We start from the raw sequence: 22,802 nt of genomic DNA on the forward strand, positions 1-22,802 counted from the left end.
AAATTAATCAAACCCAAAGAGGGGATCGTAGGAACCTCTGATTTGTAGCCAGTCAAGCAGAAGCACAGATAACAACCTGGGCTTGCATCTGGCATCTCAAGTGGAGGTTGGTCTTGTAGGACTGATCACTTTACCTGTAGAATCTGATTCTATCTTGGGTAGATAGTGTCAGATTTGAGTTGAATTTTTGGACACCCTGCTGCAGTCCAGGAATTGCTTATTGGTGTGGGGGAGCCTCAACACAAACACGGGGGCTGGGAACCCCACTGAGTCATCATAGGGAAAAATTCCCAAAGCAAAGAACAAACTTCACGTACCATTATTCCTTCCCATGTGCCTGAAGTGCGCTGGATCTGGCACAAAATTACCTTCTCAATTAATAAATAGAATATAGATAAAGAATAACCCTGGTATTGTTTTAATCAGTTATTAATGTATATTCATTCCTGATGCTGACAAGAACCTATTTCCTTCAAAGTCTAATCATAGTATGTTATCAAAAAATATATAAGACTAAAGCTCAAAGCTCACAAAGTGCTCTTGCCCTTGGATGAACAGACCCCCTAGTTTTGAAATTGAAAAGTTCATTTAAATTTTAAAAAATTGTATGCACTCAGATATTACAATCTTTTACATTCTGAAGCATGGTCAGTAATTGGGTTCTTAGTGTCAGAGAAGAGTAAATTGATCACTAACAAATAATTCACTAGACAATTATGGAAACCAATACATCTAGGTCTCTTCCATTTGTATCATTAAAAAATAAATAAATAAAAATGGGTTTAATAGGAAAGTGGCGGGGGTGGTGGTGGCGTGATGAATTGGGCGATTGGGATTGACATGTATACACTGATGTGTATAAAATGGATGACTAATAAGAACCTGCTGTATAGAAAAATAAATTAAATTAAATTTAAAAAGAAAAAGAAAAAGAAAACTGCAAAACAATAACCCTCATGAATATAGACGCAAAAATCCTCAACAAATACTTGAAAACTGAATTCAGTAGCATATTAAAAGGGTTATACATGTGACCAAGTGGGATTTATCCCACGAATAAAAGGACAGTTCAACTTATGAAAATTAAGTAATATAATATACCGCATTAGTAGATGAAGGGAAAAAAAAAAGATCATCTCAATAGATGCAGAAAAAGCATTTGATAAAAGCCAACAAACACCCTTTCATGACAAAAACAGTCAACAAACTAGGAATAAAAAGGAACTTCCTCAAGCTAATAAAGCATATTTATGAAAAATGTATGGCTAATGTTATACTCAATGCTTCCCCCAAGTTCAGGAACAAGATAAGGTGTTTTCAGAATATATTTTTTAAATATTTAAAGTAACAACAAATTCCCAACAGAAAAATGGACACGACTCTTAAGTTTTTTCAAAAAAAGAGTATATCCAAATATAACACAGGGTGTGTTTTCCTAAGTGTTTAAAAAAAAAAACAAAACTGACATAACCAAGGACTGGCAAAAAATGCAGAATAATGGGAATTGTCATATACTACTCATGGGAGTGTACATTTGGCAAATATTTTGGAATACTCTTTGATGTTATCTGTTAAAGTTGAACACATTCCTTCCCTAGGATTCAGCATTTCATATATATACAACATAAATACTTGCAAATATACACCAAGAGATATGTAGAATATTATTCGTTGCAGTATTATTCATAACAGCCCCTAACTGGAAGCAACCCAGATGTCCCAACTACAAAAGAATAAAGACTTGTGGTATATTTACTCAAAGGAATATTACAAGCACAGAAAATAAATGAAATACAGTTATATGAAAAACCACAAATAAATCTCACATATTTAATTATGGATGAACAATTCCAGACACAAAATAGGCACTGTATAATTTCATTTACATACATTTCAATAAGGCAAATTGATGATATCAGAAGTAAAGATACAGGTTACTGTGGAGAGAGAAGTAGCAATAGGAAAGGTCACAGTGAGGTTTCTGGGATGCTAAGTAATGTTCTATTTCTTTTATTCAGGTGGTTGTCAAATGGGTGTGTGCACTTTTAATAATTCAATGAACTGTGTAATTGCAATGTATATACTTTTAGGTACAACGTTTTGAAATTAAAAAAAAAAAAACTCTTAAGCCAGATCTTTTTATTTTCTGCTCAACACCTCTACTGATCCTTTCTTACAGTGAAAGCCAAAGTCTTTACAATACCCTACAAAGCCCTAAATGATCTGCCCTCACCCTGTCATCTCTCTGCTGTCATGTCCTATTACTTTCCCCATTGCTTACACTACTATAGCCACACTAGCCTCCTTGCTGTTTCTCCAACATATTATACTTTCTTTCACCTCTGGTTCCTATGATTAACTATTCTGTTTGGCTGGAATGCAGTTCTCACAGATATCCAGAAAGTTTGTTCTCTCACTGTAAGACATTGTTTAAATGTCACCTTCTATGAGGCTTCTCTTAACCACTCTATTTAAAATCATAACCCATCATGCTAACATTCTCTCCCCCACTCCCTGCTTTCTTTTTTTCTCCGTATTATTTTCTAATATATATGTAATTATCTTATTTATGTTATTTATTTTCTTCTCCTTCCAATAAAATTTTGACACTGTGAAGACAGGAGTTCTGGGGTTGCCTTCTACAATATCCCTGATCTGAAATAGTGATTGGCATATGGTAGGTATTCAATAAATATTTGTGGAATAACTGAATGGCAATTAAATTTCTTAAGCTACCAGTTTTTTTCCAGGTTTATTGACATATAATTGACATATAACATTGTGTAAGTTTAAGGTGTATAATATAACATGATGATTTGATACACATATAGATTGTAAAATGATTACCACAATAAAATTAGTTGACACCTTGATTGCCTCACATAATTACCTTTTGCGGGGGGTGGCGATTGTGAGAAGGTTTAAGATCTACTTTCTTAGCAACTTTCAAGTACATAATATAGTTGGTTAACTATAGCCATCATGCTGTACACTAGAATTTATTCATCTTACAGGTGGAAGTTTGTACCCTTTGACCAACATCTCCCCATTTCCTTCATCCCCCAGTCCCTAGTAATTCTACTGTTTCTATGAGTTTGACTTGTCAACTCTTTTTGCTCTAAAAAAGAAATGCAACTCAAATATCTCTAACAAACTATGCAAGTACAAATACCTGATGGGCAAGGATTTCTTCTTCAAAATAGATATAGGGAACCCAGTGATAAAGCTTTCTATTGTAGCTATTAGGACAGTCCCAATTATTACTTAATTTTTCCCCAGGAACCTTCAACTATACATGGATACTACAGAATGAAAAAAAAAATAGAATCAATTTCCACATCTTCACTATTCTTTGGAGAGTAGTAAGACTTAGTGTTTGATTACAAGTAAGTGAAAATTCAAAATTATCTCTTCTTTTAAACAAATACTAACAGATCATTGAGAGAAAGCCCAAAATCCCCAAAGATTATGATGCAAGGAAGTATGCATATATATTACCTTCATCTATGCTTTCATCTTAACCATAAACATGTGCCTTGAAGTTGGAGAAAAATTACCTTGCAGTGTTCACCCTATGCAACCCTTAAAAGATTACAAACTGAATCATCCAATTTCTTGGAAGTCCCTCACATACCTTTTGCTCCACGGAGTACAGTTTTATCGCCTGTCTCTGAAACTCTTCTCAGCATTCATCTAAGGAGTGAGTGGAAACTATAACATGTGAGCCACATGTGCCTCATATTTTGCAAAAATAATTTAATAGGAAGCATTTTCTTCTTTGAGAAAACTAAATATTTCATTAGGATGAAATGCCAGCCAAAAAGAAAAAAAGCATAAAAATATAAATTTCCTTCTTGTTTCCTTAACTTTTGGAAACTTAAACTCTAAGTTTCACTTAGTTCACTCTCTCTCTAAAAGATGAATAAGAGATATAAACAAAGAGGCTTAGGATTTCAAGTGAAGATACATATTAACTCATAAATTGCTGGAGAAGGATTTATTTTGATGATTTCTGTTGCTTGGTTAGTAGAGAAAATATGACAAATCTTTCATTTCAGAGATATCATCTTTCCCAAGCCCATACATTGTTTTCCAGTTCTATTAAACTAATGAGCCCTGGTTTAATATGTATTCTTTTTGAAGTAACAATTGTCAGCATGTATGAGTTTCTGTTGTACATACAAGATTTACTCTAAATCTGTCACTGGACAGTTGCTATCTCCAGGAAATATTCCAAAACAAAAAGGGTAAGTATCAATAATGATTTAAAACAAATCCTTTGTCAATGACTTTTCTCTACATAAATAAATTAACTGAGGTGGCTGACACTAGGATCCTGAGTAAAAGAGACACAGGAATGTCTAAAGGACAGAGAGATAATTCATTCGAATATAAAAATATCTTTCAAACAAGGTATTAGGAGACAAGTTTCCTCAAAAGCCCTGTGTGAATGAGTGAATTCTTTCTTTAAAAACATTAACGGACTGTTTTATACAACACATAGAGCCACACGTTTAGCTGGCCTAATTTACTGCATCCATATTTATACAATCCAAAGGGCAATGAGGATCTATAAATAGTAGTCTTTCCAATTTAGGTGCCATCTCAATCGTCAAATGAAAGAGTCAGCCATCTATATGATCTGACTTAGGAAGCCTGATATTACCTTCATACACAGAAAAATGTCAAGGACTTCCCTGACACAAAGTCTTGGATTCCCACCTTGAAAAGACTTCCTTGATTTATTAAATACTCTTTCTAAAATGAAAAACTATTTCCAGTAGTGGAAAACAAATAAAAATTCAGCACAAAATGTATTAAAAGTGTACTGTTAACCTCTTGATTATAAGCTCCATGAGCTCAAGATCTGCCATGTCCACAATTGTTTCTCCAGCACTTAAAAGCCTACCTGACACAATGAAGATGTTAATAAATATTTTTGTGGCTGGGTAATATTCCATTACACTGTAATATTACTGGTACAATAATATATGTGATATATATATACATATAAATATATATATATCCATTCATCTATTGATGGACACTTGGTCTGCTTCCATATCTACCATTTGCAGCAATGTGCATGGACCTAGAGAATATTCTGCTTAGTGAAATAAGTCAGACAGAGAAAGACAAATATTATATGATCTCACTTATACACGAAATCTTAAAAAATAATACAAACAAATGTATATAGCAAAACAGAAACAGACTCATAGATACAGAAAACAAACTAGCGGATAACAGTGGGGAAAGGGAAGGGGGAAGGATCATGTGAGGGGTATGGTATTAAGAGATATAAACTACCATGTATAAAATAGATGAGCAACAATGATATACTGTATAGCACAGGGAATTATAGCCATTATCTTGTAATAACTTTTAATGGAGTATAATCTGTAAAAATACTGAATCACTATGCTGTATACCTGAAATAAGACAATATTGTCAATCACAAAAAAGAAAGATAAATAAATAAACATTTTTGAATGAATTATTTTGCCTAATGTATTAGGTCAGAGTAAGGTCCTGAGGAAACAGGAGAATTGAGTTTTGATTCAATAACAACTACTTGGGATGGAAGCAGCCAGAAGGAGAGAAGTGAGAAGTTTCTTGTTTCAGAACGTGCCCAGATGCGGTGGAAAAGGGCTGTGAATAAAGGACTATGAAAATTCTCACCAAAAAAAAAAAAAAAAATTGATAGGTAGATAGGTGGATGGATGACTAGATAGATAGATAGGTATCTTTCCATTTTTCTTGAAGCTAACTTGACCATGGATACCAAATACAGGCACATTGAACTTGGCCAGTCACTGAGACAGTCTTATTTGTTGTGTCAGTTGCCATGAAGGGCATATTACACCTTGAGTAAGCTGGAGGAACTGAAAGTGAGAATGAGAATTAATTTATGTTCTGTCATGGCACTGCATTGAGACAGAGTGTTTTACAATATCTTGATTTCATTTCTAATATTATATCAGTTATAAATCATAAAGAAACAGGTATTCATAGTACTGTTGAAAGAACCTCACATGCACAGAAATGTAATATCAATAGTGCAGGTAAACAGATGAAAGAGCAGACGAATACAGGTAATTTAACGGAATCACAAAACTTTACATTCCTAGTATCTAGTTTAGAATTCTTAGAAAGGTAAAAATTTGTCTCCAATTCATGTTTCCCCTGCTTTCTATTATGGTGACTCTTTAAAATAATATATGTTCAAGGCTGAGCCATGAAAGTCATGGTTTTGTTGTTTAAAGAAAAGTCTGTTTACAATTTTATGAAATAAAAGATAAAGAAATTAGGTTTTTTTCAGGACGAATCAGCATATTCCATTAAAGTGCAGTAACCACTGTCATCTCCATGTCTTCCAGACTAATGAATGTGTCCAGCAGAGAAACCACCCAGTACGTTAGCCACTTTATCCTCATGGGCTTTCCCTCACGCCCAGAAATGCAGCTCTTCCACTTCGGGCTCTTCTCAGTAGCCTATACCCTGACCCTGATGGGGAACACAGCCATTGTCTGTGCTGTGCGGTGGGATCAGCACCTTCACACCCCCATGTACATCCTCTTGGGGAATTTCTCTCTCCTGGAAATATGTTATGTCACCACGACCGTCCCTAACATGTTGGCCAACTTCCTGTCCACAAGCAAGTCCATCTCCTTTGTGAGTTGTTTTGCACAGTTCTACTTCTTCTTCTCTTTAGGGTGTGACGAGGGCTTCTACCTTTGCATCATGGCCTTTGACAGGTACCTTGCCATCTGCCGTCCTCTGCATTACCCACGCATCATGACTAAACAGCTGTACACTGGCCTCGTCATCTTTGGGTGGTCCTGTGGGTTCGTGCTCTTCCTAACCCCAGTTGTTCTCATCTCACAGTTGCCCTTTTGTGGCCCAAATGTCATTGACCATTTTATATGTGATCCTGTCCTGTTGATGACGCTGTCCTGTTCTGAAGACACCACCACACAATTCATTTACTCTACTTTCAATGCTATTTTCATGATTGGCACCTTTCTCTTCATCCTTTGCTCCTATGCTCTGGTGATTCTGGCTGTGCTAAAGATGTCCTCAGCAGCGAGCAAACGCAAAGCTTTCTCCACTTGTACTTCTCATCTGGCTGTAGTAATTCTGTTTTCTGGCTCTGTTATGGTGATGTATGTTAGTCTTGAATCAAATGAAGATGCAAAAATTCATTTACCTTATTTTATTCTGTGATAACACCTTTATGCAGTCCTCAGATATACAGTCCCAGGAACAAGGAGATGAAGACTGCCCTAATGAAACTCTTTGGAACTGAATGACATGTTAATAAAATACAAATGAGAGCTAAATTTCACCTCTCAAATGCAACTTACCTTAATAAGACATGAGTGATATATTTGTCTCTAAATTCACTGTTTTATTAAGAAGCTACTGTAATGAGGGCCCACTATCACCTTAACTACCACTCACCACAAGATGCAGTACTCTTAAGAAAAATGTTTTAACAAGTGAATTCGATTTTGAAGTTACTAACAAGTAAGTGCAATTTCATGTATCTAAACCAATCAGTCCCTCTATACATAATTCAGTTTCTAAAAAGAAGACAGAAGCCTGCTTTGCATTACTGAGTTGAAGCTAATAATACACATGTAATAGAGATCATAGACTGACTGGGGATTAATACTGTAAGCCAGTAATATTCCACTGGGACATACTGACTGATAAAAAAGATTCCACCTTGCCAGAGTGTAGCATTTGTCTTTACTAAGGAAACAGACTAATAACTTTAGCTAGATATTAGTGATTTTTTGATGCAAAAAATGCAAGTAAATGGGATTGTTTTCTTAATTTCTCTTTCGGATACTTCATTATTAGTGTATAGAAATGCTGCAGATTTCTGAATATTGATCTTGTATCCGGTGACTTTACTGAATTCATTTGTTAGTTCTAACAGTTTTTTGGTGGAGTCTTTAGAGTTCTTTATATATAGTATCACGTCATCTGCAAATAGTGACAGTGTTACTTCTTTCTTTCTGATTTGGATGCCTATTTTTTTCCTTGCTCAGTTGCTCAGGCTAGGACTTCCTATAGTATATTGAATTAGTGGTGAGAGTAGGCATCCTTGTTTTATTCCTTATTGTAGAGGAAAATGTTTCAGCTTTTCACTGTTGAGTATGATGTTAGCTATGGGTTTGTCATGTATGGCCTTTATTATGTTGGGTACATTCCCTCTATACCACTTTGTTGAGAATTTTTATCATAAATGGATGTTGAATTTTGTCAAATGCTTTTTATGTATCTCTTGAGACTATCAACAGATGAATGTAAAAAGAAAATATGGTTGTGTATACAACGGAATATTACTCAGCCATAAAAAAGAATGAAATTCTGTCATTTGCAGCAATGTGGATGGACCTAGAGAATATCATACTTAGTGAAATAAGTCAGAGAAAGACAAATACTACATGACATCACTTATATGTGGAATCTGAAAAATAATACAAACAAATGTATATAGCAAAACAGAAACAGACTCAGAGATATAGAAATCAAGCTAGTAGTTAACAGTGAGGAAAGGGAAGGGGGGAGGGACAAGTTTGGGGTATAGGATTAAGAGATACAAGCTAGAATGTATAAAATAGATAAGCAACAAGGATATACTGTATAGCAAAGGGATTTATAGCCATTAGCTTGAAATAACTTTTAATGGAGTATAATCTGTAAAAATACTGAATCACTATGCTGAACACATGAAACTAATATAATATTATAAAGCAATTATGCTTCAATTAAAAAATAATAATTTTTTAAAAAGAGATGCTCCACATGGTATGTCATCAGGGAAATGCAAATTAAAAGAACAATGAGATACCACTACACACCTATCAGAATGTCCAAAACCTGACATTCACCAAATGTGAATGTCACTGACAACACCAAATGCTGACAAGAAGGTGGAGCAACAAGAACTCTCCTTCATCACAAGTGTGAATGCAACATGGTCCGGCCACTTTGAAGACAATTTGGTGGTTTGTTACAAAACTAAACATGCTCTTACCATCCATACAATCCAGCAAGTGCACTCCTCAGTATTTACCCAAAAGAGTTGAAACTTATGTCTACAAAAACCTACACACAGATGTTTTCAGCATTTTTATTCAAAATTGCCAAAACCTGAAAGCAACCAAAATGTCCTTGAAATCACAAAATAAACTGTGATACTTCCAGATAATGGTATATTATACAGCACTAAAAGGAAACAAGCTGTCAATCAATGAAAAGATAGGAAGAAAAGTTAAATGCATATTACTCAAAGAAATAAGCCAATCTGAAAAGGCTACATTCCGGAAAAAGCAAAACTATGGATACAGTACAAAGATCAGTGGTTTCCAGGAGTTTGGCGAGGGTGGGGATGGTAGTTGAAGGGATGAGTGGGTGGAGCACAGGGAATTTTGGCCAGTGAAAATAGTACAGTACCATAATGATGGATATATGCCATTATACATGTCTAAACCCATAGAATGTACAATACCAAAAATGAACCCTGAGGTAACTATGGACTTTGGGTGATTATGATGTGTTACTATGGGTTCATCAATTGTAACAAATGTACCACTCTAGTGAGGGAAGTTGATAATAGAGAAATCTATACATACATGGGGGCTGGGGGTATATGGGAAATCTCTGTATATCATCTCAATTTTAACCTAAAACTGCTCTAAAAAAGCAAAGTCTTAAAAAAGAAAAAAAAATTACTATCTTCATTCACTATGCCTAGGCAATTGCCTCAATCAAAATTTTATCAGTGTCCAACTTATTCTGACTTAGGGATTCATCACTCCAACCTAAGAAAACCTAAAATATGAAGAGTTACCTCAAAGATGGATTCGATACTCTCAAAAGGAGATATATACATACACACACAATTTGGTACAACATACCTGGAGTTATCAGGGAAGGATAATAGCAGAGTGGTAAAAACCAAATCTAATTTCAAAAGATGATAAATTACTGCTGTAAGACCAGTTATTAAATAAAACAGTATGTCCAGTGAGCTTCTTCTCTCCCTCCTTCCAAATTTATAGAAGGGAGCATAAAAGACTTCAGAGCCATATACATTACCCCAGAAAAGGCAGGGTGAAAGGGCAGGTTCCAGGTGTCTTGACCTGTACTGCTCACAGAGACCTGACCCATAACCAAGCCTGTGATGCTTCCGAACCTATTCTTACCTGAAAAAAGTATCTGGGAAAGTTGGCTTCACTTCAGGTGTGCCATTTCATTCTAATTGCTTTTAGGTCCTAGTTTCTACCTAGTGGCCAAATTCAGAAACCCAATCAGGATCTAGTCTCCTTCAGGAGTTCTTATTAGCTAATTAATGGCTAATTAATGGCTTAGCTAATTAATGGCTCCTCAGTCCTGAAAGAAAGTTGGGGTTTTGTTGTTTGTTTTTGTTTTGTTTTGTTTTGCCACTGCACTAAAATAATTTGTCTTACTTGGCAATGGATGAGCTCAGGATTATCCTCGTACATTGAGGTTACGTGATTCTAGGCTCCCAGAGTTTTACTGTCTCAGCCCAGCTACCTACTAAAATTAAGCAGGGCAGAAGACAATGAGCTCACTGGAGATATCACAGAGCCTCTTTACATGCCAGCAATTTTTAGAAGAGAACACAAAGAAGGGTGGAAGAGAAAGGAAAGGAAAGAGAGGAAAAATGCAAGAAAAGTTGGAGAATAATAGAAAAACATACAGTGTCTACTTCGAGTGGAGAAATGCATTGAAAATTCTGGGGAAAACAATAACTTTTTCGGAAAGGGTAACTTTCCAACAACTTGGAGAGATGTGGTTTGATGGAAGAATGGATTCTGAGCTATGGCTCATCTTAGATGAAAAGTAAAAGGATTTGGGACTGATTTAGAAATACACAAACTATTGTAATACCAAGACGTTCATATTAAAGACGCTAGATAGCCATTAAAATGGAAGAAAATGAACAGCTATTTTCTGTAAGCAGATCATTGAGTTGGGTGTGAAAAGGTTTGGGGTTTTTTTTTAAGCTTTTTTTTATTAGTTATCAATTTTATACATATTAGTGCATATATGTCAATGCCAATCTCCCAATTCATGCCACCACTACCACCACCACCCCCGCTTCCCCCGCCTTGGTGTCCATACGTTTGTTCTCTACATCTGTGTCTCTATTTCTAATAAGAACCTGCTGTATAAAAAAATAAAATAAAATTCAAAAAAATTATGTTAAATTAAAAAAATGTTTATAGATAAAAAAACAATGTTCATGGCTTTTTGTGGGAGCAACATTTACAACATTGAAACAGGATAGTCAAAAGGTTCCCACATATACTTAAACATTTCTAAACAATCTTAGGTATCCAAGATTTTGGATTCCTACTGCAGCATTGATGCAGGTTGGTCTTCACAAAAGGTCCTCTTTAGCTGTTACACACAAAAAGGAACAGAGACCAGGAAACTTTCCTTCCTTTTATTCTGCATCCTTTTTTGGCCCCGTATTGTCACTGGAGGTCACCTCTTAGTAGCAGGAGGGACAGTCACAGTGCATCACTCAATCCCCAATTATGTTTTACTTTCAGTGATGAGCTCAGTGGTGAAAAGGCCTCCCTGAATCTATCGGTGAGACTGTCATGTAGTAATGACCTCTCTAATTTGCTGCTCACCTGACACAACCAGACAGGTTCTGGATTTAAAAACTAGCTCCGTATTGGATGTCCCCAGTTGCTTCAAGGCTCCTGGAGCTCCCCTTCCCTCATATGTGCGTCTTTAAGTGACAGATAAAATTCACTTTAATAAATCCCCAAATCCCAAATACCTTCCCAATCACCCACTAAGAGTAACATGCCTGTCCATTTATCTCTCCCAGTATAGGGGTAGTAAAATTTGGTCTCCTCTATTCCATCTACAGGCCACTCAGCAGAGGAACTGATGCTCACTGGAATGGTCCACTAGTCTTCACAATTCAGTGTGTATAAGAATCACCTGGGGTCTAATGTAGTGTTCAAGTGCCTGGGCCCTCCCCACAAGTCTATCCAATGCCAGGGCACTGTGCCAGCAGATTTTACATGCAAAATGTGAGGGAGGCATTATCCTTTCAAGTGATAAAACATAAGTTTACAGAGGTTAAGAGATTGGATTTGGCTATAATTCAGCTAGGTGTTTTATGTTTCAAGAGAGTAGGATAGCCCTAGTGAAAATTATATCTAATCTTAGTATGGCTTCTAATTAATGTTAAATTGTAATGCCTTTTCTTCACTCTGGTCAACATTATAACAGTTGTTGTTGTTTTTTTTTAAGCTGATTTCTGAAATAATGTTGTTACTTAAAGCACTATACTTGATAAACAACATGATTCAATGAACAAGTATTTGAATGTTAGGCTCTGGAGAAACAAGATAATAATTAATCTTTGCCCTCAAGGAGCTCACAGTCTAGCCAGCCACTCTGATCAGACCAAAGTTCTAGGGAGTCTATAGGGGCAAAAATCCAGGCCAGGGCAGAACTTCAGACCTGATTCATTTTTAGCTAATTGAGTATTTATGTTGTCGTCTGACACTGACAGTGATGTACAGTCTTGGCCAAATTAATTTTTATAATGAGGAGAGAGGAGGATGTGTTCTGAACTTACTTCTTCAGTTAGGCACTCTGATTCCCTTCTGCACTGGCTACTTTTCTCCAAGCTTTGTTCATGTTGGCCCAGAGCCACAAGGTGGCAGGATAAGCCTCATCATTTCTTGTTCAAATTAACTGCAGCCACAGGCTTTTAAGTGCATGCTCACTCTGCCCATACCCCTCAAACTCATGTTGGGAGCAATTTAGAGCAAATATCCAGAGTAGTATTACCTCGATTAACTAGTTTCCTTCTACCACCCACCCTCAGTTCTACTCTCCTTTCAGTGCTAACTCAAGGACATTCCAAGGTTATACTTTGGAGAACCCCTGGAGTATCTGGGGTTTCATTCTGCATTTCAAAACCTTTTCAGAGAAGATTGGTCCTAGATGGCGGAGTAGAAGGACGTGAGCTCACTCCCTCTTGTGAGAGCACCGGAATCATAACTAACTGCTGAACAGTTATCGACAAGAAGACACTGGAACTCGCCAAAAAAGATACCCCATATCCAAAGACAAAGGAGAGGCCACAATGATATGGTAGGAGGAGCACAATCACAATAAAATCAAATCCCATAACTGCTGGGTGGGTGACTCACAAACTGGAGAACACTTATACCACAGAAATCTATAAATCTATAATTACTAATTATAACTACAAATTCCAGTAGTTATGATAAATGTAAAAACAATACAGGGTAAAGAAAAAGCAAATTTGTAACTGTATGTGGAAATGGATATCAACTATAACTAGACTTATTGTGGTAATCGTTTCATGATATTTACATATATTAAATTATGTTGTACACCTGAAACTAACACGTTATATGTCAATTATACCTCATTAAAGCAACAACAATAGAGATTGGTTCAAAATGGCAGAGTAGATGGACGTGTGCTCACTCCCTCTTGTGAAAGCACCAGAATCACAACTAATTTCTGAACAATCATGGACAGGAAGACACTGGAACTCACCAAAAAAGATACCCCACAACCAAAGACAAAGGAGAGGCCGCAATGAGATGGTAGGAGGGGCGCAATCACAATAAAATCAAATCCCATAACTGCTGGGTGGGTGACTCACAAACTGGAGAACACTTATGCCACAGAAGTCCACCCGCTGGAGTGAAGGTTCTGAGCCCCACATCAGGCTTCCCAACCTGGGGGTCCAGCAACGGGAGGAGGAATTACCAGAGAATCAGACTTTGAAGGCTAGTGGGATTTGATTGCAGGACTTCAACAAGACTGGGGGAAATAGAGACTCCACTCTTGGAGGGCACACACAAAGAAGTGTGCGCATCGGGACCCAGGGGAAGGAACAGTGACCATACAGGAGACTGAACCAGACCTGCCTGCTAGTGTTGGAGGGTCTCCTGCAGAGGCAGGGGGAGGCTGTGGCTCACCATGAGGACAAGGAAACTGTCAGCAGAAGTTCTGGGAAGTACTCCTTGGCGTGAGCCCTCCCAGGGTCTGCCATTAGCCCCACCAAAGAACTGGTAAGGCTCCAGTGTTGGGTCGCCTCAAGCCAAACAACTAACAGGGAGGGAACCCAGCTCCACCCATCAGCAGAAAGGCAAATTAAAGTTTTACTGAGCTCTGCCCACCAGAGCAACACCCAGCTCTACCCACCACCAGTCCCTCCCATCAGGAAACGTGCACAAGCCTCTTAGATAGTCTCATCCACGAGACAGCAGAAGCAATAAGAACTACAATCCTGCAGCCTGTGGAACAAAAACCACATTCACAGAAAGACAGACAAAATGAAAAGGCAGAGGACTACGTACCAGATGAAGGAACAAGATAAAACTCCAGAAAAACAACTAAATGAAGTGGAGATAGGAAACCTTCCAGAAAAAGAATTCAGAATAATGATAGTGAAGATGATCCAGGACCTTGGAAAAACAATGGAGGCAAATATCGAGAAGATGCAAGAAATGTTTAACAAAGACCTAGAAGAATTAAAGAACAAACACCTAGAATAATTAAAAAACAAACAAAGATGAACAATACAATAACTGAAATGAAAAATACACTAGAAGGAATCAATAGCAGGATAACTGAGGCAGAAGAACGGATAAGTGACCTGGAAGACAGAATGGTGGAATTCACTGCTGTGGAACAGAATACAGAAAAAAGGATGAAAAGAAATGAAGACAGCCTAAGAGACCTCTGGGACAACATTAAATGCAACAACATTTGCATTATAGGGGTCCCAGAAGGAGAAGAGAGAGAGAAAGGACCCGAGAAATATTTGAAGAGATTATAGTCAAAAACTTCCCTAACATGGGAAAGGAAATAGCCACTCAAGTCCAGGAAGCTCAGAGAGTCCCAGGCAGGATAAACCCAAGGAGAAACATGCAGAGACACATAGTAATCAAATTGACAAAAATTAAAGACAAAGAAAAATTATTGAAAGCAACAAGGGAAAAACGACAAATAACATATAAGGGAACTCCCATAGTTAACAGCTGATTTCTTAGCAGAAACTCTACAAGCCAGAAGGGAGTGGCATGATACATTTAAAGTGATGAAAGGGGCCCTGTCAGCACCAAGCAGTCCCAGCCTGGGGGATGGGGCGATGCAGGTAAAGTGAAACTATTCTTCCTTCGCTTTTTGTGAGACTCTTTGGGATTTTCTCCTTAGACGATGAGGTCATCTACAACAGTGTGGAGGACAGGCTCTTGGTGCTCCAGCCAGGCGTCAGGGCTGTGCCACTGAGGTGGGAGAGCCAAGTTCAGGACACTGGTTCACAAGAGACCTCCCAGCTCCACGTAATATCAAACGGTGAAAATCTCCCAGAGATCTCCATCTCAATGCCAAGTCCCAGCTCCACTCAACGACCAGCAAGCTACAGTGCAGGACACCCTATGCCAAACAACTAGCAAGACAGGAACACCACCCCATCCATTAGCACAGAGGCTGCCTAAAATCATAATAAGGCCACAGACACCCCAAAACACACCACCAGAAGTGGACCTGCCCAACAGAAAGACAAGATACAGCCTCATCCACCAGAACACAGGCATTAGTTCCCTCCATGAGGAAACCTACACAACCCACTGAAGCAACCTTAGCCACTGGGGACAGACACCAAAAACAACGGAAACTACAAACCTGCAGCCTGCAAAATGGAGACCCCAAACACAGTAAGTTAAGCAAAATGAGAAGACAGAGAAACACATAGCAGATGAAGGAGCAAGGCAAAAACCCACCAGACCTAACAAATCAAGAGGAAATATACCTGAAAAAGAATTCAGAATAATGATAGTAAAGATGATCCAAAATCTTGGAAACAGAATGGAGAAAATACAAGAAATGTTTAACAAGGACCTAGAAGAACTAAAGAGCAAACAAACAGTGATGAACAATACAGTAAATGAAATTTAAAATTCTCTAGAAGGGATCAATAGCAGAATAACTGAGGCAGAAGAACGGATAAGTGACCTGGAAGACAAAGCAGTGGAAATAACTACTGCAGAGCAGAATAAAGAAAAAAGAATGAAAAGAATTGAGAACAGTCACAGAGACCTCTGGGACAACAATAAACACACCAACATTCGAATTATAGGGGTCCCAGAAGAAGAAGAGAAAAAGAAAGGGACTGAGAAAATATTTGAAGAGATTATAGTTGAAAACTTCCCTAATATGGGAAAGGAAATAGATATTCAAGTCCAGGAAGCACAGAGAGTCCCATACAGGATAAATCCAAGGAGAAACACGCCAAGACACATATTAATCAAACTATCAAAAATTAAATACAAAGAACAAATATTAAAAGCAGCAAGGGAAAAACAACAAGTAACACATAAGAGAATCCCCATAACGTTAACAGTGGACCTTTCAGTAGAAACTCTGCAAGCCAGAAGGGAATGGCAGGACATATTTAAAGTGATGAAAGAGGAAAACCTACAACCAAGATTACTCTCCCCAGCAAGGATCTCACTGAGATCTGATGGAGAAATTAAAACCTTTACAGACAAGCACAAGTTAAGAGAATTCAGCACCACCAAACCAGCTTTACAACAAATACTAAAGGAACTTCTCTAGGCAGGAAACAAAAGAGAAGGAAAAGACCTACAATAATAAACCCAAAACAATTAAGAAAATGGTAATAGGAACATACATATCGATAATTACCTTAAATGTAAATGGATTAAATGCTCCAACCAAAAGACATAGGCTGGCTGAATGCATACAAAAACAAAACCCGTATATATGCTATCTACAAGAGACCCACTTCAGACCTAGGGACACATACAGACTGAAAGTGAGGGGATGGAAAAAGATATTCCATGCAAATGGAAATCAATAGAAAGCTGGAGTAGCAATTCTCATATCAGACAAAATAGACTTTAAAATAAAGACTATTACAAGAGACAAAGAAGGACACTACATAATGATCAAGGGATCAATCCAAGAAGAAGATATAACAATTGTAAATATTTATGCACCCAACATAGGAGCACCTCAATAATTAAGGCAAATGCTAACCACCATAAAAGGGGAAATCGACAGTAACACAATCATAGTAGGGGACTTTAACACCCCAATTTCACCAAAGGACAGATCATCCAAAATGAAAATAAATAAGGAAACACAAGCTTATAATGATACATTAAACAAGATGGACTTAATTGATATTTATAGGACATTCCATCCAAAAACAACAGAATACACTTTCTTCTCAAGTGCTCATGGAACATTCGCCAGGATAGATCATATCTTGGGTCACAAATCAAGCCTTGGCAAATTTAAGAAAATTGAAATCATATCAAGTATCTTTTGCGAACACAACGCTATGAGACTAGATATCAATTACAGGAAAAAATCTGTAAGAAATACAAACACGTGGAGGCTAAACAACACACTACTTAATAACTAAGAGATCACTGAAGAAATCAAAGAGGATATCAAAAAATACCTAGAAACAAATGACAATGAAAACACAACGACACAAAACCTATGGGATGCAGCAAAAGCAGTTCTAAGAGGGAAGTTTATAGCTATACAAGCTTACCTTAAGAAACAAGAAACATCTCAAATAAACAACCTAACCTTACACCTAAAGCAATTAGAGAAAGAAGAACAAAAAACCCAAAAGTTAGCAGAAGGAAAGAAATCATAAAGATCAGATCAGAAATGAAGGAAACGATAGCAAAGATCAATAAAACTAAAAGCTGGTTCTTTAAGAAGATAAACAAAATTGATAAACCGTTAGCCAGACTCATCAAGAAAAAAAGGGAGAAGACTCAAACCAATAGAATTAGAAATGAAAAAGGAGAAGTAACAAATGTCACTGCAGAAATACAAAGGATAATGAGAGATTACCACAAGCAACTATATGCCAATAAAATGGACAACCTGGAAGAAATGGACAAATTCTTAGAAAGGTATAACCTTTCAAGACTGAACCAGGAAGAAATGGAAAATATGAACAGACCAGTCACAAGTAATGAAGTTGAAACTATGATTAAAAATCTTCCAACAAACAAAAGTCCAGGACCAGATGGCTTCACAGGTGAATTCCATCAAACATTTAGAGAACAGCTAACACCCATCCTTCTCAAACTCTTCCCAAAAATTGCAGAGGAAGGAGCACTCCCAAACTCATTCTATGAGGCCACCATCACCCTGATACCAAATCCAGAAAAACATACTACAAAAAAAAAAATTACAGACCAATATCACTGATGAATATAGATGCAAAAATTCTCAACAAAATACTAGAAAACAGAATCCAACACCACATTAAAAGGATCATACACCATGATCAAGTGAGATTTATCCCAGGGATGCAAGGATTCTTCAATATATGCAAATCAATCAATGTGATACACCACATTAACAAATTGAAGAATAAAAACCATATAATCATCTCAATAGATGCAGAAAAGCTTTTGACAAAATTCAACACCCATTTATGATAAAAACTCTCCAGAAAGTGGGCATAGAGGGAACCTACCTCAACATAATAAAGGTCATATATGACAAACCCACAGCCAACATCATTCTCAATGGTGAAAAACTGAAAGCATTTCCTCTAAGATCAGGAACGAGACAAGAATGTCCACTCTCGCCACTATTATTCCACATAGTTTTGGAAGTCCTAGCCACGGCAATCAGAGGAGAAAAAGAAATAAGAGGAATACAAATTGGAAAAGAAGAAGTAAAACTGTCACTGTTTGCAGATGACATGATACTATACATAAAGAATCCTAAAGATGCCACCAGAAAACTATTAGAACTAATCAATGAATTTGGTAAAGTTGCAGGATACAAAATTAATGCACAGAAATCTCTTGCATTCCTATATACTAATGATGAAAAATCTGAAAGAGAAATTAAGAAAACACTCCCATTCACCACTGCAACAAAAAGAAAAAAATACCTAGGAATAAACCTACCTAGGGAGACAAAAGACCTGTATGCAGGAAACTATAAGACACTCATGAAAGAAATCAAAGATGATACAAACAGATGGAGAGATATACCATGTTCTTGGATTGGAAGAATCAACCTTGTGAAAATGACTATATTACCCAAAGCAATCTACAGATTCAATGCAATCCCTATCAAACTACCAATGGCAGTTTTTACAGAACTAGAAGAAAAATCTTAAAATTTGTATGGAGACACAAAAGACCCCGAATAGCCAAAGCAGTCTTGAGAGGAAAAAATGGAGCTGGAGGAATCAGACTCCCTGATTCAGACTATACTACAAAGCTACAGTAATCAAGACAATATGGTACTGACACAAAAACAGAAATATAGATCAATGGAACAGGATAGAAAGCCCAGAGATAAACCTACGCACCTATGGTCCACTAATCTATGACAAAGGAGGCAAGGATATACAATGGAGAAAAGACAATCTCTTCAATAAGTGGTGCTGGGAGAACTGGACAGCTACATGTAAAAGGATGAAATTAGAACACGCCCTAACACCATACACAAAAATAAACTCAAAATGGAATAGAGACCTAAACGTAAGACTGGACACTATAAAACTCTTAGATGAAAACATAGGAAGAACACTCTTTGACATAAATCACAGCAAGATCTTTTTGATCCACCTCCTAGAGTAATGGAAATAAAAACAAAAATAAACAAATGGCACCTAATGAAACATAAAAGCTTTTGCAAAGCAAAGGAAACCACAAACAAGACAAAAAGATAACGCTCGGAATGGGAGAAAATATTTGCAGATGAATCAATGGACAAAGGATTAATCTCCAAAATATATAAACAGCTCACACAGCTCAATATTAAAGAAACAAACAACCCAATCCAAAAATGGGCAGAATTCCCAAACAGACATTTCTCCAAAGAAGACATACAGATGGCCAAGAAGCACATGAAAAGCTGCTCAACATCACTAATTATTAGAGAAATGCAAATCAAAACTACAATGAGGTATCACCTTACACCAGTTGGAATGGGCATCATCAGAAAATCTATAAACAACAAATGCTGGAGAGGGTGTGGAGAATAGGGAGCCCTCTTGTACTGTTGTTGGGAATGTAAATTGATACAGCCACTATGGAGAACAGTATGGAGGTTCCTTAAAAAACTAAAAATAGAATTACCATATGATCCAGCAATCCCACTACTGGGCATATACCCAGAGAAAACCATAATTCAAAAAGACACATGCACCCCAATGTTCACTGCAGCACTATTTACAATAGCCAGGTGATGGAAGCAACCTAAATGCCTATTAACAGAAGAATGGATAAAGAAGATGTAGTACATATATACAATGGAATATTACTCAGCCATGAAAAGGAATGAAATTGGGTCATTTGTAGAGACGTGGAAGGATCTAGAGACTGTCATACAGAGTGAAGTAAGTCAGAAAGAGAAAAACAAATATTGTATATTAACGCATGTGGAACCTAGAAAAATGGTACAGATGAACCAGTGTTCTCACAAGAGGGAGTAAGCACACGTCCTTCTACTCCACCATCTTCCATTATACACCTAACATAATTTTTTATTATTTTTAAATTTACTTTTAAGCCCATTATAATGTGAGCTTCTTTTTAAATTAATTTTTATTGGAGTATAGTTGACTTACAATGTTGTGTTACTTTCTGCTGTACAGCAAAGTGTATCTGTTATAACTATACCTATATCCACTTATAGAGAAAGTACGTACAAGACCGTATCATTCTTTTACAAAACCCACATACTGTTTGCTTGGAACTCAAAGAGAGTATCTGAAATATTTGTTTGAAAATCATGTGAGAGCAATCTTAGCTCCCTTTTGTCTCCTGTTATTTTTCAGATAACATGACAGAATTTAGTGAGTTTGGGTGGAATCAGAGAATAAACAGTTGATAGTAGGATTTTAAATTCCTACACCTGAAAAAGGAAAACTGAACTTGTATTACCAGTTGAAATGCACAGCAAGGCAGAAACAGAATGACTCCTCACCATGGTAAACTTAAAACAAGGAGAAGTGAGCAGGGTGGTTCTCAAAGAAAAAGAAGTCTGTTCCTTAATAGGATATGAAGAAAAGATAATATCCTCAGACATGGGATCATGTTTCACCCCATAGGAAGGGAGGCTGAATGCCAGAGATTGAAGATTCCCAGTATCATCCAAGTCCACTCAGAGGTCCCTATTCCAAATTTCAGCATCCCAATCTCTTTTAGTTATTTTGACTACCTAATTAACTACCCCAAAACTTAGTGTTTTAGAGCAACCAAAACCATTTATTATCTCTCATAAACCTGTGCTTTTACTGGACTCAGCTGGGAAATTTTTTCCTCCACGTGGTGTTTGCACAGGCTGTAATCATCTGGAGGCATGGCTGCACCCGGAACAGCCAAGAAAGATCCCCCAAATTTCTGCTAGTTGGTGCTGGCTATTGGCTGGAAACTCAGCTAATTGTGTCAACTGGAGTTTCTTGACTCTGCTCTACATGTTCCAAGAGGCAACGATGGAGGCTACAGATCTCATAAGGCCCAAACTTGGAAGTTAAACAGCATCACTTCTGTCACATTCTACTGATCAGTATGGGTCACGAAACCAGCTTATATTCAAGGAGAAGAGAAGTAGATACCACCTGTTGATGGGAAAATGGCAAGGATCACATTATAAAAGAGCATGTAGGATAGAGATATTCTCTGAGCCATCACTGGAAACACAATCGACCATAGAGTCCACCCTCTCATTATGTAAAATATATTCAACTTCTCCCCAAAGGCTCATCCCATTATGGCATCAGGCATTAGTCCAGAATCTTGTCACTTAAAATGAGGCATGAAGTTCCCAGGTGCAGTGATCTGACAGGATAACTGCAAGATTCACTTCTGTCAAAAGGATGGAGTTCTTGTCTTCTTTCTTTTTCTTTTTCTTTTTCTTCCCTTTCTGAATAATTCAAACATAAAGCCCTTAGGTCCGACAGAGAGAGGTGGGTGTCTGTGGCAGAGAATAGACTTGTGCAATCCAGAGCGGAGTGTCAAAGTGCAAGTGGGTTGAGAAGCGTGGTGAGGAAAGGGGCAACTGAGCATGGAATTTTAGAAACTGATAAGGGTGAGAAGAGTGCCCAGGTCTGGGGATAGGATATCCTGACGTGGGGTGTCTATGCTCAAGCAGGCAACAGGTCCATCTGCACAGGGAAAGCATGAGAATTGAAATGGGAAGCTGGTGATATACAGTGGGATTATTTTAAAAGCTAATACATTAAGTGTAATAAATTAGGTTTCTCACTGTAGGGAAAGGAAGTAGCAAATACTTTAGAAAGGGTGAAAGCTAGAATGAACCCTGCAGTGTTTAACTGGAATTGAAAGTATCAGTGTAAACTCATGGTTTACAATATATATGGATAAATACAGAAATAAATCTGTCTACTGAGTGGGCTTAGGAGCAGCGATATGCCAACAGCAATGAGCATAACTAACTGCCATGTTCCATTAAAAGGAACCAGTCTCTTTGATAAGACTGCTGATTCCTGGACTGGGATACAAAAGTTACAAAATGAGCCTGCAATATCTTTTCTGTGTCAGAAAGTACTTAAAAGATTTAAAGGTGCATACCAAAAGGACACAAAAGGGAGCTTGAATGGGCTCCCATCAGTTGAATTACGAACAAGTTAAGCATCAAATCAGTGATATTGACAGATTTGTAACTATTCAATTAAATAGAGAACTGTGAGTCCATATAGA

The 22,802-nt window shown here is 37.3% G+C and overlaps 2 protein-coding genes across 4 annotated transcripts in view; one reads left to right on the plus strand and one right to left on the minus strand.

Annotated features, from left to right (window-relative positions):
* The window catches only part of LOC103011163 (olfactory receptor 4K2), a 156,077-nt gene that overhangs the window by 45,973 nt on the left and 87,302 nt on the right, over positions 1-22,802 (minus strand). The window lies entirely within an intron of this gene.
* LOC103012030 (olfactory receptor 11G2-like) lies at positions 6,385-7,227 on the plus strand. Its single transcript, XM_028166135.2, has one exon. It carries the CDS (start codon positions 6,385-6,387, stop codon positions 7,225-7,227), a length of 843 nt encoding a protein of 280 aa, XP_028021936.2.

This window comes from Balaenoptera acutorostrata, chromosome 3, assembly GCF_949987535.1.
Source record: "Balaenoptera acutorostrata chromosome 3, mBalAcu1.1, whole genome shotgun sequence".
Classification (NCBI taxonomy): Eukaryota; Metazoa; Chordata; class Mammalia; order Artiodactyla; family Balaenopteridae; genus Balaenoptera; species Balaenoptera acutorostrata.

Excerpts from the sequence above, each read along its gene's own strand:
- LOC103012030 (XM_028166135.2), top strand. The coding sequence starts at position 6,385 with ATGAATGTGTCCAGCAGAGAAACCACCCAGTACGTTAGCCACTTTATC.